At 36.3% G+C, this 19,075-nt stretch overlaps 1 protein-coding gene across 1 annotated transcript in view; it reads left to right on the top strand.

Moving 5' to 3' along the window:
• The first annotated feature begins 4,741 nt into the window (after window positions 1-4,741).
• Window positions 4,742-19,075, top strand: part of Dpy19l2 (dpy-19 like 2) — a 78,205-nt gene continuing 63,871 nt past the window's right edge. The window contains exons 1-4 of the mRNA XM_015490368.2: window positions 4,742-6,027; window positions 10,397-10,421; window positions 11,728-11,815; window positions 14,364-14,501. Coding sequence (XP_015345854.2) covers window positions 5,298-6,027; window positions 10,397-10,421; window positions 11,728-11,815; window positions 14,364-14,501 — 981 coding nt within the window. The 5' untranslated portion in view covers window positions 4,742-5,297. The remainder of the gene's footprint in view (window positions 6,028-10,396; window positions 10,422-11,727; window positions 11,816-14,363; window positions 14,502-19,075) is intronic.

The following is a 19,075-nucleotide window of genomic DNA, read 5'->3' as shown; positions in this document are numbered from 1 at the left end:
GCTGCGATCAGTCGAAAACAGGGATGGTGACGTCAGCTCTCCAAGATGGTGGCCGCTGGCTTCCTCTGTGGTCTGACCGGTGTGGAGAACCGAATTGGACCGCTTCCTTCCCCCGTCTCAAACCCAGAATTCAGCACTTAGTAGGGTGATTGCACAGCTGGCAGAAGCCCGCGGAAACTGCAGCGCTGTACCTTTGCGTTGCTATCTCCTCGTTTCCCAGCGCGCGCCGCAGACTCTAGCCACGGGGCGATTTGCTGAATAAGCAGCGTGACCCTCCGTGCGGACAAATCTCTCGCGTTTGAGCCCCCGTAGCTGATCCTCGTGCGATGGAAATCCTTCCTCTAGATTTTGGAGCACCCCAATTTTGCTGGAAATTCCTAACAAGATAGCTTTTAGCCTTTCTAACTCGTCATTCTCCCGCACAGTGACGCGGTACACGGGGGTAATGCCTCAAAACTACTCTTAAGATTTCATCTCACTCCAGTCAGAATGGCAGCATTTTGTTCCCTTTGCCGGGTGACCAAAGCAACGCGTGAGTCCTGACCGGCCCTCACAAGCCCCATCTGAATCCTGTTGTCACTGCCTATGAAGGCTCGGTTGGTATTTACCTCCACAGTATTCAGCAGGACCCGGACCGAGAAGCAGTTTCCGCGGATTCTTTAGCCCTGGGCCAGAGCAGTTCCAGGAGCCAGAATTTGGCCGCTCCGTGCTCGGTGTATGTTCTGATAGGAGCAGGCTCCAAGAAGCAGTTTCCGCGGGTTAATTAGCACTGAACCTGAGTAATTTGTCTGTGAGCCGCAGGCGAATGGCAGCCTGAAATTACCTGTTCTATGGCTGAATGAGCTGCGATCAGTCGAAAACAGGGATGGTGACGTCAGCTCTCCAAGATGGTGGCCGCTGGCTTCCTCTGTGGTCTGACCGGTGTGGAGAACCGAATTGGACCGCTTCCTTCCCCCGTCTCAAACCCAGAATTCAGCACTTAGTAGGGTGATTGCACAGCTGGCAGAAGCCCGCGGAAACTGCAGCGCTGTACCTTTGCGTTGCTATCTCCTCGTTTCCCAGCGCGCGCCGCAGACTCTAGCCACGGGGCGATTTGCTGAATAAGCAGCGTGACCCTCCGTGCGGACAAATCTCTCGCGTTTGAGCCCCCGTAGCTGATCCTCGTGCGATGGAAATCCTTCCTCTAGATTTTGGAGCACCCCAATTTTGCTGGAAATTCCTAACAAGATAGCTTTTAGCCTTTCTAACTCGTCATTCTCCCGCACAGTGACGCGGTACACGGGGGTAATGCCTCAAAACTACTCTTAAGATTTCATCTCACTCCAGTCAGAATGGCAGCAATTAAGAATACAAACAACAATAACTGTTGGTGAGGATGTGGGGAAAAAGGCACGCTCATACATTACTGATGGGCCTGCAAATTTGGTCCAGCCAATAAGGAAATTTCCAATAACGGAGATTCCCTGGAAAATTGGGAATTGGGAACCACCATTTGGGAACCACCAAAATTGGGAACCACCATTTGACCCAGTTATCCCACTCCTCAGTTTATAAGTCCAAAGGACTTAAAAATAGCATACTACAGGGACACAGTCATATCAATGTTTATAGCAGCAAAATTCACAATAGCTAAATTATGGGACCAACCTAGATGCCCTTCAGTAGATGAATGGATAAAGAAAACATGGTATATATACCCAATAGAATATTATTCAACATTAGAGGGAATAATATCATGGCATGCAGGTAAATGGATGGAGCTGTAAAATATAATGCTAAGTGAAATTAGCCAATCCCCCAAAACCAAATTCCGAATCATTTCTCTGATTCAAGGATGCTGATTCATAATATACTACAGGGAGTGGGGATGAAAGGATTAAATGAACTCTAGATAGGGCAAATTGAAAGGGTATGGAGGGAAAGGAAGGGAACATAGGGGTAGGAAAGATGGTGGAATGCTATGGTCATCATTAAGTACATGTATGAAGAACTAAGGATATGCCTCTACTTTGTGTACAACCAGAGATGTGAAAAACTGTGCTCTACATGTGTAAAATGAATTGTAATGCATTCTGTTGTTATATATAACAAATTAAAATTTAAAAAAAGATGCATTTACCTTTAAACTTGCTGTATTCTTCACTGTATGACAACTTTCCATTTTCCCCTTTAAAGCAGCACCTTTATCTAACTAGAATTTTTAAAAGCTCTATAAGGTAATTCAATATTAGCTTTTAAAGTAAAATTTTTACTGTTTTAAAAATTAATCAACCCTAGATTTGTAATGATTATAGATTAAATAAGCAGGTGTTTCATAAAATACACAATATATAAGATACTCATTTTCAGCAGAGGCAACTTGCTGAAGAATAATTTGAAAGGCTCTTTTAATATATAAAAACAGACAGATTTGAAATTATGTGAAAAACAAATAGCCTTTTAGAAGCATATACCCTAGTTTTAGGAGACCAAAATAGAGATATATAATTAAACAAATAAATTTTTTTAAATCTTTGAATGTATAGATAAGGTTTTAAGGAAGTATAATTAAAGTGAGTAAAACTATAAAGTTATCTAAAAGATTTGAAATGTAGCTTAAGTGTAGTTCACATAATTGTGTGATCCTAAGAATTTTGCCAGCATTTTGGAAGACAACTAATTTTGATAGACTAAAGATAAATATATTGATTCCATTTCCAACTCATTGCACCATAAAAAGCATATTAATGTATAAGACATTTCAAAGTAGCACAAAACTCATCTTTCATGCAGAATAATATCAATCAAAGTGAAAGCAGGATTTTAAAGGATCAAATTAAAAGTGCAAAGTTTATAACATTTTCAAAATGGTGTTCATTTATTTCCTTCTATCTAAATTAGTCCATATAATCAAGGTAGATATTGATGTAGCTTAGCTTAATTTAAATATGTATCTGTGTATTTGTGCAAAGTTAAAACACTGAAATTTTATAGACAATTTTTCTGAACCAACTAAAACATAGTCATTATTATTCGGAAAACTATTGATCATGATGACTATCTTAATGATTTTCATACAGGAAATATGCTATATAATTGTTATTATGTGGGGTTACATTTGGCATTTCCCTACATTTCATATTTAGTAAACTGATTCATTATAATAACAGTGATTTTGTTCTTTTTAAAAAAAATTTAATTCATTCATTTAAAACTACCTAAAATGTTTAAAAATTCTGATTCACAGGTCATTATTGCCACCTGCTGGTTACATAGTTAAGTTGTTTTTTTTTTTTTTTTGGTAAAAAATTACCAATTACCTTACTAAAAGACAAAGGGAACAAATAGGCAAGTTTTAGATACATATGACTGGATTAGAAATCTTTATGTAAGGAAAATCAGTTGATGTATCATGAGGCATCTTCATTTCTAACAACATAAGATAATGTAGAAATATATTGCATTATATCTAATTATATTGTGCTATTTAAATTATTTTATAATAGAATTAAATATCAGGAATATTGGTTTAAGTTGTTATTGTTGATAAGCATGTAGCTGAAATGTGACTCAAATAACTGTTTAAGATAATCAGGTTCAAAAGAGATCATTCTTACAGAAGATATAAAAAGATGAAAACATGCATGATTCTAATGAACTGTGGATAAAATAAATATCATAATTTCCCTCTTACACACAGATCTGTTCTGTTTAGTAACAGAACACATAACTATTTACGCAACTGTTTCAGTTTTCTCAGTTAACTAATGAACTTAGAACATGTAGTGTTGTTCAATAATAGAACTAATATATAACTTGATGATTATGAATCCAGGTGAGCAAAATTTTAATTGGAAGTAATACTCTCCAGCGTCCCATAAAATATTCCATCTAAAACATGGTAATGTAACATTAATTAAGTATGCACTAGGTTTTAGGTGGTTTACAATCATTATTTCATTCAATAATACCATTCAGTAAGATAGATGAACTTCACTCATTTTTCAAATGAAGAAATTAATCTTAGAGTGGCTAAATTACTAGCTCAATGTCACACTGTTGATTTTCCTATGAGGGTCCTCTATGTAAAAGATTTAGAACAGTGCCAAACACTATTAATTAATCCTATGTTTACTATATATCTGATTCAAAACGAAAAATACAGTTATTGCACTGCCCTTATTGTTCCAAAATATTAAAACATAAAGTGTACTATTTTGTGTATTCATTCAAGAACACTTTTACCAACCACTCATAAATACCTTGTATTTTAAACTCAGTACTGAACAGGTAGAATTTACTAGCTGTTAAAAACTGGGCAAATTACTATATCCCTGATCTGCAATTTCCTATAAGTTGAGTGCCAAAACATAAAAACAACAACAAAAAAACCCCACAGTACAGGAATGTAGAAATGCTCCCTGGGGAGAAACAATAACAACCAACCTTGTAAAACAACACATTGACCATAACAGTACTTATTGAACTTTGGGTGTTTTTTAAATATTTTTATTTTTGTGCTTAGTGAATTTAAACTAGTATCCAGATGAATAATACTGTCCATAAGAGCTCTAGACTCTCAGAGAAGGCGTAATTACTGCAGCCCGAAGGTGACAAAATTCAGGTGGGCAGGGAGAAAAGGATTTTAAAAAAGCCAGTTACAGAGCCTCCTGCTGTGGCCCTCTCACTTGGAATGACTGGAATGGAAGATCAGAGTCCGGGAAATGGGAAAGTTGAAAAGGTAGATGTGGGCAGATTACTGAAGGCTTGATGAGCTAAACCAGGGAGTTTACGCTTTATGGGCTATGTGGAGCCATGAACATTTCTAAACGGTGCTGCATCAGGGTCACTAACCTGGCTACAGTGATTTATAGTTCTGACGGGGAATTGGGGATTAGGGGGTTAAATCTGATCGACAAAAAAAAAAAAAAAAAAAAACCCCGAAAGGAAACAAAACAGATGGAACGTGAGGCAGTATGACTGCTGCATTATGGACTGTGCCAGAGGACATGGAATATGCCACCCCGCACCCCCCTCTCCTGTCCATCTGTACCAACCACTCAGGCCTCCATGGGATGGTGTGGTGACTGTGACAACAAGCGCGCACCTCTTAGTCGGTCCTGGGTAAAGACTGATTTAGGAAAGTGCTGCACGCCTTGAACACAACCCTTCTATGGCAGAGGAATTCTGACGCCCCTGGTGGAACTCCAATAAAGGACAGTAAGGAGAAAACCATGGTATCACGGTACACACGTCCACCTCAAGCTGTGGGGTGACATCTCCTGACTCACGCGGGCTGGGTACCCGTCGCTCGTGGGATGGCACGTGGGGGCTGGATGCGCGCAGGGTTGTGCTCGGGAGGCGGTGCGCGCGGGTGGCGCGCGCGTGCAGCTGGCGTGGAGCGCGGCTCTTGGGAGGTGGCGTGCGTGGGGCTGCTGCGCGGAGGCTGTGCGCGCGGGCGGCGCGAACCGGCGAGGCTCGCGCCCCCGCCCTCCATGTTTCGCGGTTGCCATGACGACTGGGAAGCCCGCAACGGCGGCGAGGACCAGTCGTTGAGGCTGCGAGGCCAGTCAGGCCCCTCGGGACCTCGCCTGAGTCGGCTGGGCCCGCTGCCTAGAGAGACCCAGCTCCATCCGAACAGGGACTATGAGAAAATGGTCGGGCAAATGAGGAATAAACTCAAAGAAGCGACTTCAGAGCCACCTCAATCTACTCGCGCCTTGCAGTCGAAGCGGCGGCGCAAGGCCACCGGAGCCGGAGCCGGGGAGCCCGAGTTAGAGAAAGAGCTGCAGGAGGAGATGGAAAAGCCGGAGCTGCTTCTGCAGCCCTCGTCCCTAAGCGGCAGAAACCTGCCAGGGGGCTCCCGGGATTACACGCCGCGGAAGATCCGAAATTTGAACGCGCAAAACTGCTTGCATCTGGAACAGCTCGCCAAAACACTACTTTTCGGCCGCTTTCAATTTCTCTTCTGTTTCCTGGAACAGGTCCGCGAAAAGGTGCACGTATTGCAGACCCTTAAGGTCTCGAGCAGGACCACCTTCAGCATAGGTGAGCAGAGCAGGCAGGAGAGCCCTTGGAAGGAGCCTGATGGCGCTCCTGCCAGGGTCCCGCGGTGCTAGGCTTTTCCCTTGGAGCCGAGAAAGATTTGAAGTGGTTTTCTTGAGTCTTAATGGAGAAGAATTTAACAAGCGTTTGTGGGTTCCTAGCAGCAATAATGATGAGATCCAAGCACTGGAGAAGCACTTGCCAAGAATTCCCAGCCTCCTTACTTCTTGTGTTAAAATACTTTTGTAGGATTTTTGGGCTTAGTGGTCACTTCTATGTCAATAAAATATTATTTAACCTAGGAAGCCAATTCTCACACTTTGTAAAAGTGATTGGCAAGATCTTTGGGTGGGAGGTAAAGATATTTTATGCTTCTCTTCATCTTAAATAAAGCAAAACAAAGGAAGTGTTTTTTCAAATTAGTTGACATCTTTGATAGTTAAAATTAGGGTCAGAGTGGACAAAGATGACCCAGTGCTGATACCCATTTACTTTGGGTCTGGTGTGGTGCTTCCGTGCTTAAAATTGGGGATTTTGTCTTATTTAGGTACTTGAAATAGTTTTCTTCCTTCATCTTTTGTAGTTTGGGATATAACTTAAATGTTATTGTTGTCTCTATTTTGAGCCTAATCCTAAGTTATTGTTGTCTCTATTTTGAACCCAATCCTTGATCAGACTGAATACCAATATAAATTGAGACATAGATAAATGTCTTTTAATGCGAGTCATTGTATTTTCTTTTCCACCAGGTTAGTGGAAGCTCCACACATGGAGTGATAACAATACTTGAGAAATAATGGTTGTTCATGTTTAGATTTTTATCACATTTCTAATTATGTCAGTAGACATATTCCACATCCAGAATCAACATGGGTTTGGAAACCCCACCATTTTCCCAAATCCAAGTTCCAGTGCACTGAAGTTTGGTCCTTGAGAGGCACCTGATGAGTGTTGGGTGCAGTAATGACAGACCATATCAGTTGTTATGGGAGCTTAGAAGAACAAGTTAATATTTTAGGGCTGGGAGTGAGAAAGGAGATCAGGAAACACTGTTGGGGAAAATTGGGGCTCAAATTGTCACAAAGGGCCAATATTTGGATGTACGGAGCTGAGAACAAGTATTAGAGGCTGATGGAACTGTATGATTAAAGTTGTAGAAGTAAGACAACATGAAAGCCAAATTAGGCTGAAAGGAAGGATGTGTAAAAAAGAGAAAGTAGGAAGTAAATTGAAAAGGTTGATTGGGATTGGCCTTGAAGAGCCAAATCAAGGCCGAGGGTTGGGCATTTGACCTTTATTATTTATTAGTAAGAAGGCACTGATTGGTTCTTTTCTTCAAAAGCATTTTTTAAGGAGATAATTTGAAATTACCACCTGAAAGGGAATAATTCAGTGGCATATTAGTACATTCACTGTGTTGGCACTGAATGACTTTCAAATTGGAGAATGATTTGATGAGGAGTGTGCTACACAGAGGTTAACTCAGCAGCAGGGTGGACACTGGGCTGGACATAGAAAGGAAACAGAATGGCTATAATGGTCTTAGCATGTAGGAATGGGGAGGGCCAGACAGAGATTGACAGGACAAGATAGGTGGTTAGAACAGGAACTGAGGGAGGTGGGGGGAGAGAGAAAGTTCAGGTTTGAAGATCATGGATGTGGTAATAATTAGTGTAGAAATGATCGTTGAGAATTTGAGATTGTCAAGAGATACCAATGTGGCGAGAGAAAGGGGGATATAGTAAAGAGACCTGGAGAAAACTTTTAAACTTAGTTTCAGAGGATGAGAAGAAAAGGGAAAAAAAAAACAGGTATATGTATAAAATGTTTTTAGGAAAATAGAATGTGGAGATTTGGTGTGACAGAAATGAGAGAAAAAAAATCCAAGAAACTGATCAAATGCTACAGGAAGATTGAAGAGCATAGGAATTGAAACAGGGCATTGATTTTGATAACTAAGAGGTCATTGGTTATTTAAAGAGTTTGGGAACTTCAAAGGAGAAAAGTGGCCAAGGGTCTTGTCATTAAATGGGAGAGATACAGGGGCAGTCATATTCCACACTTGGAAGGGTTCTTACCTTAAGGGAAGTGTTTTCAGTTCTAGGAAGATAAAATTTCAGTTTTCAACAAATGAAAGATCCAAGAAAGGAAATAATTGATGGAGCAACATTTTGGAATGTTTGAGAAGGAGGAGAAATTAAAAACACAAACTTGAGAAACTATGGAAAAAAGGAGAGAGACTTTCTCTTCTAAGGTGGTAGAGAATAGAAAAAAAACAAGGATTACTGTATAGAGAAATGTTGAAGTGGAGGTAAAAGCAGTTGGGAGTGCTGGTGGCCCTTGGTGTTTGTTTCAGTCAAGTTGAAGACTGGGTCACCCTCAGGGTGAGACTGTTAGACATAGGGTGTGGGGACATACTTTTAATCACTATGTAAAGGCATAATGCTAAGCACTTCGTGCACCTGGAAAACTGTATATTATACCCATGTCTGTCCTTTGGGGGGGGGGAGGTGTGGAATATAGGGTGAGGAGGAGAGAGTTAGACAAAGACTTTTGAGGATCTTTGAAAAGGTCGATGGATTTGGTAGAATATTTGATCTTTTCCACTTAAAATATTATTTTAAAAAAATTTTGCCAATGCATTTCATTTTCAGGAGAATAAGAGAGAACAAATATAGTTGAATAGTACAGTTACTGTATTTCTTAAAGTTCATGAAGCCTTATCAGAGGGGCATCTTTTTCCAATTTAGAGAGAACGGTGACTCAGACTACATTAGATAGGAAATGTTAACAAATGTATAAACAACCAGTGAGTAAATATTTCAAACTTTGCAGGGCACATAGTGTCCATTGTATCATCATCTTCTTTTTGGTACCAGGGATTGAACCCAGGGACACTAAACCACTGAGCCACATGCCCAGCCCTTTTTAAATTTTTTTATTTTGAGAGTGGGTCTTGCTTAGTTGCTTAGGGCCTTGATAAGTTGTTGAGACTGGTTCTGAACTTGCAATCCTCCTGCCTTAGCCTCCAGAGCTTACAAGCATGTGCCACCCTGCTCAGTATCTTCATCTTTTTTTTTTCCTTACAATCTTTTAAAAACATAAAGACCATTTATAGCTTGTGGAAAGTACAGAAACAAACCATAGGCTGCAGTTTACCCATCCTGATATAAAGCAGGTAAATTTTGTGGAAATTATTTAAGATGAATCCAGGATAGTAATATGAAAAAAGAGCTGGAGAAACATGAATAGGGATTTCATCATTGTAATTTTTAATTCCTTTATTGAATAACTTGGATTTTATTTTATTAGCCAATTTGAGTAAGTTTTGAATTTTTAAAGGGGTTAATGTTTGTGGTTTTTAAGATGACTTGCTAAATATATTTGGGGCAACCATGAGAATTATTACAAAGTCTTAGAAGGAAGGCAGGACTTCTGAAATAGTAAATTCACTTCTCCCTGACAATAAGGAAGATATTTAGAAGATTATCAAAATCAACTTTTTCAAAACTTCAGAAATTAGCCAAAGGATTACAATAACCTAAAGAGCATTAATTCAAGTAAAGCTGCTGAACCCTGTGAGAATAGTAGGGTTTGTGGTGTTCTTGTTCTGCCTCCTCCACTACTGCCCATCCCTTCTCACCCCTTTCTTCTCCCCAGCTCCATGGTATTCTTTTAAAAAGCAACTTTCTGGTCACCAGAGGGCACAGACTATGTTTGTGGCTCTTTAAAAAGCTCCATATCTAAAGAGTCACTATAGGACCTCATAGCCCTCTAGTAAAGCCTCATGCACAGGGTGCATGTTATGGGCCATTTAGAGGTACCTAGATCTGGGAACTCACAAAGAGCTGACACTTCCTCAAGGTTTGAATTGCATAATGGGGTTTTCAAATGGGCTCTTAAGAAGTGATTTTTCTACATTTAACGGTTTTCTGATGAGCCCAAAGGACAGTGTTCTAGAGTGGCTCCTGTTGGCTTAAGTCTTTTCTAAAAAAAATCTGAGCCTAGTGTACTTATTTACTTCCTTTTTAAAATTTACACAATAGAAAATAAGAGACAATAGAAAATAATATGGAAAAAAACCCAAAAAGTTTCAAAAGCACATATTTCATCACTCCTTTACAAATTATCTAAGAGGCATATATAAACCTTTCAAGTCTCCCCCTTTGCTCAGTTGTCAAGGTCCCTTTGCAAAAGGTAAGTGTGATTTGCAATTTGTTTTGTGTCCTGTGTTCACATGAACCAGAAGTAGCTGGCCATCTATCTTTATTTTCTATCTCTCTGGACATGTAAGCAAATGCATTTGAAATACTTGTTTTAAAGGTATTTCAGGTAAAGCATCTTTTAATTTCCTTTTTTTTTCTTTTTCCAGCTGCTATTGTGGGAATTTTGCACTGGTAAGATTTAGTTTTCTTTTGGAATAAATAAAAAAATTTGGTTTATAACTTGCCATCAATATTTTCATATAGTAAAACATAACTTCTAGCCATGTATATGGAATAGCTATATGTGTACCAATTTATAAACGTTATTTTTAGTAAATCTCATATGTGAAGCAGAATTTATAAAATAGATTCATTATGAGAATAGTTACTTACAAATTTAAATATTCTGGCTTTACCAAGGAATTCCCCACTGTATTTCCTTGAATATTTAAGTTTCCTAGTGTATTTTGTAGCTTAAACTAAAATACTTCCTTACTTTAGAGTATCAATGTGTTGTTAAGAGACATGAGTTTAGAGATAAAATTTTATTAATACTTGTCAACTGGTGAGCAGGTAGAATTGAAGAGAAAGACTCTAGTAGTAGTAAAGGCAGAAATAAATGACTTTGAGCCTTTTACTGTACATGGGCATTTTATTTTACAATCATCTGGAATATTTTTGTCTCAACTGAGCTCAGATTTCTACTTTTGGGAAGTATGGATGCTGTGTTCTGTTGGAATAGTGCTGCTCTGGCCATTGTATCTACAGGAAGCTTTTGATGTTAGCTATAATGGTAGGAAGGATTCTTACTGATATTAGTCTCCTGACATATGACCCACGTGTAAATAAGGGGGAGTGGAAAACCAAGTTGATGGATAGAATTTTGCTTTATTTTCAACTTCATTGGAAAGCACCACATAATTAAGGATCGCATAAATGTTAACTGCAACTAATTTATTTATCACATATTTTGTCATTGCCTACAGCTATTGATTTGCACTATTAAAATATCTTTTAAGTATAGTTCTGTGTTCTTTGGCACTTTAAAGTTGATCCATTATATGATATTATACTTCTTTAAAAATCAATTTCATCTAATTTTACTTAAAATTATATTCTGAATACTTTTCTACAGTTAATAAAGGTATTTCCCCAACCTGGTACATTTGAATCACTTCTTAAACTTAAAAAACAAAACAAAACAAAACTTGCCAGTGTTCTCATTTAGAAGCCTAGGGTGGAAGGAAGGGAGGAGAGAATTGGAGGAATTTTGGATATACATAGAAATAAGTTTAAGAACCAAGTTAATAAATTTCACATATGTACTACACTGGATTATAAATGCCCCAAACATGTAAGTTAGTAAACAATTCTACTATTATCTTAATATTTACTATAAAAATTTATTTTTATATGGCTTTCTTACTTTAGCTATAACCTAAAATGTTTTAGCATTGGTTTGACACCTTGTTCTTATTATATTTCATTTTTTCCCTAGGATACATTTAATATCACTTTTTGAAAATGACCGTCATTTTTCTCACCTCTCATCTTTGGAACGAGAGATGACTTTTCGCACTGAAATGGTTAGCCTCTTTCTTCTAATGAATTCATTTGTGATTTAAAAATAGAAAGAATGTAAAGTAGAAATTTATTAGGAATGGAAATGAATTTTGTGTCTAATTTCTGTTTTATAAATTTCCAGAATATTAGGTCCTTTAGCCACTTCTTGTTTATTTTCATCTTTTTAACACCTGTAAAGTTTTGAAGAATTTGACTCATAAATATTTGCATAGCATATTTTAAAATATGAATATTTTAAAAGTTATATTTCTGTGACAGGATATAAACTATTATTAAATAAAGAGGGTAGCTGTGACAGAGTGTGGGCTTTGGTGACAGATCACAGGACTCAGCAGTAATGTGCTTCATTGTTTGATGGCTAATCAGTTATCTTTCTCATCTCATCTATTAAGTAGAAATAATAGTTTCCTCATAGGGTTTTAGTGAAAACAAAGGGAGGAAATGAACAGAAGCATGTATAACAAAATAATATCTTGTTATCAATAACTTATTTAAATATATACATTGCTTTCCTAAATACAGTCTTTTGCATATTAAATATCTTTTAATTGTTGTGTTGCTTGTCTTTCTGCACTGAAAGGAAAATACTTCCATGACCTGATATTTTGACAATCAAAACTATGAGAAAATGGCCAATCAGAGATGAGCTAAAACAGATCTTCAATTGAGGAGCCATTAGTGTTGTTTGGCCTATCAAAAATTAGGTAGTTGAATTCCAGTGAGTTGGATCTAAATGGCTAAAAGCTTCAGAGTAAGTAGAAAGGGAAGATGACTGCTGGAAAAAAAAAGTACTCCAAAGGAGCATAACAGACTTAAAATATTTCTCTAAGTATACAGTAATGTTTTAATGAAAGATGTTCAAGAGATAGCAACTGTTGTTACCCAAACAGGGCCAAGAATAATTCAATATATTGGTAAAAGATGAAAAAGATGAAATGAAAATGGAGACTGATAAATGGAGAGACAAAAAGATCCTTCTAGACCACCATGGACAGTCCCAGTATGGATCAACCAGAACAGAGAGAAAGGCTGAAGGCATAGTGAGAGAAAAGAAAGGGGAAAAGGGCTGAGGGTGTAGCTCAGCAGTACAGTGCTTGCCTACCATGTGCAGGACCCTGGGTTTGATCCCCAGCACCACAGGGGCATACAAAGGCCTGGTGTGTGTGAGGGTGGGGTGAGGGGGGTGTTGCCGGGTTTTGAGCAAAGCAACTGAAGCATTGGAGCAGCGAAGGCAGCAAAGGTTTGGCTTGACTCTTAAAAATGAATCATGTTCCGTGGGACAGATATTTGATTGGAAGTACACACATTGATTTTAGCTCCCACTAAATGAAAACTATTTGTTCTTATATTTTAACTTGGCCGTTTGAAAAAATTCAAACCCCAAATAACTTAAGCTTATTTGGGAAACTTGAATAATATTTCCTTTGATGAATGAAAACTATATTGATGTTTTTATTGGATGCTGCCTAATATCCAGGTATTATCACACGTCCAAACCTGTCAAGTGTTAATGTGGATGTTTTGTTTGTTCTTACAACTTGGTGAGTATAGTTAGCAAAAAAAAAAACCTAATGATTTACTGGCAAATTTGAGTGAAATCAGATTTTTTAAATTTATGTAATATTATTTAAATATCAGTGGATCTTATAAGTAATACTTGTTTGGGGTTTTGGTTTTGTATAATTTGGAATAAAAGATATTTTGTGTGTAAAAAAATAAAATAGTTGGATGAAGGAAGAATGAGTCTAAAGTTGAAATTATTTTGGGGCCAGAGTGTATTATTACAAACAATGTAGACCTTTATTTCCTTTTATAAATGATGGAGCCCTTTATTTTCTATCTTATTTGAAAATAGCAAGTTGACAAAGTGATATGAAAAATCGTGCTTTTAAAAAAATGCTTGAATTTTAAATCAAAGGCACTTTTACTATCCTAATGAAGCCATTATTTCACATGCTGAAACGATATGTTAAAATAATTCTTTTTTCAATATACAGCATTTGTGAGCAAAAGTCAGTGACGTTTAGCTTTCACTTTGTGCATCGATGATAGAGTTATGAAATAAGCTGGAAGCATGAAGTTCCATTCTCAAGCTGTGTTTATGATCATTATGTGATATTTCTTAAAAGCATAGGAAGAAAGGAAATTTTTCACATGCAAAATTTGCACAGGGTCACAGAGGCATCCCCATTTATGATAAAATTCATTATATGCCAACTTCCAAGGACTGTGGGCACAACCAGATTTGGTAAAATTTAAAGTATATTGTATACATATGTTAAGGCCCTGTTAGAAAAGCTTCTTCAAACATTTGACCATCCCTAAGAATTCTTCATTTTGAAAAATTTTAAGCACACAGAAAAGCTGATAGAATAGTAAATCGATATCTGAAAAAACTTGCTTTTTAAGTCTACTAATGTAATATCAAGGAGTAATTAAAAAGTCTTATTATTGACCTTTTTTTCAGAAAAAAGTTCTAAAAGGAGATATAAAAATATTTTAAAGTTTTATTTATATTTGACCTCTGTGGCTTTTTTTTTTTTAATAAAGGGACTTTATTATTCCTACTTCAAGACCATTATTGAAGCACCTTCATTTTTGGAAGGACTGTGGATGATTATGAATGATAGGCTTACTGAGTATCCCCTTGTAATTAATACAGTGAAACGCTTCCATCTTTATCCAGAGGTGAGTAATATTTTGAGACAAATAATAGTTGTAGAGTGAATTTTTAAAAATAAAGGCATAAAATATAATGATACTACAAGAAAAGCGGGTGGTGGGTTTCAGGTTTATTGATTATAAATATTCTTGTAGTTGAGCATAGTACCAAAAGTTTTTCCCTTAATATTTAAAGACCACAAAAACCATGCCCACATGAACTTAAAAAATGAACATTAGTATGAAATTAGGACCAGGATAATAGACAAGCCAAATGGGAAAGAGTCAGGAGAGCCAAAAAGTGTTCTGCATGGGTTAGTTGGCTCTGGAGACTTGAGTGGGTGGCTGTGAGGACCACATGGAGGGGCAGTGAAAATGGTGATCAGAGCAGTGACTTTGGATTTACATTACTGAAGTAAGATTTAAGGAGCTTTGGGTGCAGCTCAGTGGAAGAACACTTGCCTTGCATGTGGGAGGTTCTAGGTTCCATCCCCAGGGCTGGGGAAAGAAAAAAGGAAGGTAATATTAATACTCTTTTCCATTGTTTACTTTACAATTTTTACAACTTTAAATTATTTTTCATGGGAGTCTGCCGACTCTAGAAATTTGAGAAACAACAGAAAATTTGTAAACTCAATTTTTGTACTCAAGATAAATGCTAAATTTATTTATCGAGAGGTAAACCTTACTTTTTGGATTAAAGTTATCTCAAAATCCAGAATATGAATTCAAAGTTAGTACATTTGGTCCTTCATGTTTTGTAGGTTTAAAAATTATTATTTTGATTTTGTAATGTTTAAAATTATAGAAACTAAAAAGAATAATATCAGAAATGTATAATCAACCATTTAGAATATATAAATGTCATCTTTTGCTTCAGAATTTTAAAATAAGCATTAATAAATATCATTGAAGTCACCTTTGTTTTGTTCACAGTCCAGTTTGCTCCTTTGTCATTAATTTCATGTGCATAATCATCCAACCTCTTATTTTAAGGATTTTTAAAATATATTTTTAGGTCTTCATAAATGCCCTTATACTCACTGTGTCTTTCCCCTCAGCATTATATTTTTAAATTGTGTATATATATTTATTCCTTTAATTTTAACCATTTTTATGAATTCTAAATTTTATTTATACATTTCCCTATTTGTACATGTTAAATTATTTCCAATCTTTCTATTCCAGTTTTAAAATATATATTCTTGTATGTGTTTATTCCTGTATGTGTGCAAAATTTTCTCTAGAATACACACATAGAAGTGTAATTGCTATGTTGTGGTATATGTGCTTTGTCATCTTCACCAAATATTGTTAAACAGATCTCTCAAGAAAATATAGCAATTCACACTGCTGTGTAGAAATCAGTTTTTCTCATATCCTTTAGATTTCAAATAATTGGATCTCTTCTTTTAGCTGGGATATGTTTTTGTTTTAATTTGTACTTCTATTATTATTTGTGAGGTTAAATATATTGCCATGTATAATAGACATTTGGATTTTTTGTCTATCAGTCACCTGTATAAATCTTTGTCACCTATTTGGTGGTGGTTTTCTTATTGACCTTTGGCATTATTAATATTTTTGTGTAGTTATCTTTAGTGAGATGTGCTGAGCATGTCTTCTTGCATTCTGACTTCTTTTGATTTAATTAGCTTTGTTGAGGTATAATTTACAGTAATGCAATAAAACACACTCATTTTGAGTGTGTAGTTCTTTGAGTTTTGACAAATCTATGAAACTAGATTTGTCAAAACCATCATGATAGTCTAGTTATAAAACATCTTTGTAACACAAAAAAGTTTCTTTGTGCTTCATTGTGATAATTCTTTTCTCTGTTGGATTGTCTTAGCATATCTATTGAAAATGGACCATATTATTTTTGACCCATTTCTGGACTCTGTTGTTCAGTAAATCTCTCTATTTATACCAATACCATGTTTTATTATAAATTTTGAAAGAAAAAGGTTTTCTAGTTTTGCTTTTTCTTCTCAAAATTGCATTTTAATATAAATGTTAGCTTGTTACTTTTAAAAATATTTTTGCTAGAATTTTGATTGAGATTACATTGGATTTATAAATATAATTAGAAAGAACTGACATCCTAACAATATTAAATTTTATAATCCATGTTTGTGGTATGTAGGTCTTTATTTTGATAATTATTTTTAACTTGATTCAGCAGTGCTATTTTCTAGTATATAGTTATACCTACGTACTTCTTTTAAAAACTATTATAATGGTATTATTTGAAATTTTAAATTTTTTTGGTACTGTAGTTGATTTTGAATGTTGACTTTACACCTGTGTCACGATCGTGCTTTCAAGCTTTTTTTAATAGATTCTTTTGAATTTTCCTATGTATATGATGATGATGTCCATGAATAAAAGCAGTTGTATTTCTTACTTTCCAATTCATTTATGTTAAAATAGCTGTACTGAGGTGTAACTGACATCCCATAACTATTCATGTGTAAAGTGTATAATTTGATATATTTTGGCCCATGTACCCACCCGTATCACCACAATCAAGACCATGGCCTTGTCCATCATCCTAGAAGTTTCAGGTACTCCTTGGTAATCTCTCCTTACTCCTCCTCTCAGCTTTTTACTGCTTTTTTACAAGCAGTGAAAAAAAATAAAAAACAAAACAAAAAAATAGATTAGAAAACAGATGAATCTCTAGAAGAAGAAGGGGTAGGACCACTTGTGAAAACTATACCTACAAGGCACAGTTTCTAGGGAGCAGCACAAAAGGAAAAACCTCAAATCAAGCTGAAGACCAGTATGATTAGAGCGATTTAAAATCCATAGGGTCCATAGCAACAATGAACTCCAACTTCACCTACCTAGTGTGGATTAGCAAAGGAATCTGCAGTTTACTTGCAGGCATTTCTCACAGATCTCAGGGTGGTGAGCAAAGATTAGAGAGAGCATTGGTAGCTAGTTAGGGAAAGGCATGGAACCCACCCATACCTTCTTTTCATATCTTTCCTGTGGAAATAATAGTTATTAAAAAACTGGGGGAATAATAATAATAATAATAATACAGCTTATCCCAGCTTATCTCTTTATTATATTATTGTTCCTATTCAAAGCAGCTTTTTAATTGGATATAATCCCATTCTATCATGCTGTTTCAATTACTGTTTTGTAGTATATTTGAAGGTAGGAAGTATAATGCCTCCCGCTTTTTTTTTTTCCCCTCCTCGATAAGACTTGGTGGATTGGTTACTTTTCTTCTTTTTCTTCTTCACGTCTTTGATGAAATATATTTCTAGGAATTTTATTTTTTGTTGCTATTTTAAGTGACATTACTTTTTATTTCAGATAATTCATTACTGGTACATAAAAAAGCTACTGATTTTTGTATATTTATTTTATATCCTGTGATTGTTGTTGAATTTTTTATTTCTATTAGTTTTTTGATGGTTTTTTGGTGGAGTTTTCTATATAATAAGATCATGTCATCTGAAAAAAACTGAGTTTGACTTTTACTTTTCCAATTTGGATGCAGCTTGTTTTTTCCTTTCCTTTTCTTTTTTTGCACTTTATTTCTTTCTCTTGCCTAATTGTTCTGGCTAGGACTTTTAATAGTTTTTGCATAAAATAGTGAAAGTGGTTATACTTGTCTTATTCCAGATCTTGGAGATAAAGTTTCTAGCTTTTTCCCATTTAATATAATATTAGTTATTGGTTTGTTATAAATGGTCTTTATTGTATTGTTTGTATCCCTGATATACCTAATTTGCTTAGCATTTTTATCTTGAAGAAATGTTTTGCCTCCTTCCCCTGAAGCCTAAGGTTGGGGGAGGGGTGATGACAGCAGTTCTTAGGCCTATTGGATAATGCAGTTCTAGTAGCTCAGTGTGGGTATTGCAGGCCTGGAGCAGGGGTTGTGGGGTTCAACCTCACAGTGGGTTCACCATGACAGGGCTGGTACTGGGTTTTAAGTCTAAGGCCTGGATTTAATTACCTCTCTTTCCCCCAGGCAGAAAACATCTCTCTCTGCATTGCTGAAGTTAGTTGGGAGACTTGTGACTTGGGCAACTTTTTCCTCCTACCCTTGTGTCTTTTATTATTATACTAAAACTAGTCAGTGTGGTGTCTCACTTGTCTTCCTTAGCTCTTGTGAAGGTAGTTTGGTGTGTTTGTAGGGAGATGATCTCTGAAGGATTTTACTTAGCCACCATCTGCCTCTGCTTCTTGTAGTAGTTGTTTTCAAATTGGGCAGCTGTAGTATTCCTTTAGCCAAAAATGTTCTCTGTATGGTGGACATTAAAATTCTTCTTTTGTTGTGGAGAGACCAGGTAAGTTTTCAAACTTGTAGGATGCTTCTAAATCTTAACAGAGCAGTAGTTCTTTAAAAAAAATTATTGGTTCTTTTTAGTTATATATAACATTAGGATTTATTTTGATAAAAGCATGGAATATAGTTTCCTATAATTCAGCCCCCAGTTCCCTTCCCTTTCCCTTCTCCATCACCGTTTCCTTTCCTCTGTTCTACTGATCTTTCTATTAATTTATAGTTTTTTAAATTAGTGTCTTGTGCATATACATAATGATGAGATTCACTGTAGTATATTCGTAGTATATTCATA

Source organism: Marmota marmota, unplaced genomic scaffold, assembly GCF_001458135.2.
Source record: "Marmota marmota marmota unplaced genomic scaffold, marMar, whole genome shotgun sequence".
NCBI classification, from domain to species: Eukaryota; Metazoa; Chordata; class Mammalia; order Rodentia; family Sciuridae; genus Marmota; species Marmota marmota.
This window is presented reverse-complemented; position numbering and strand designations above follow the sequence as displayed.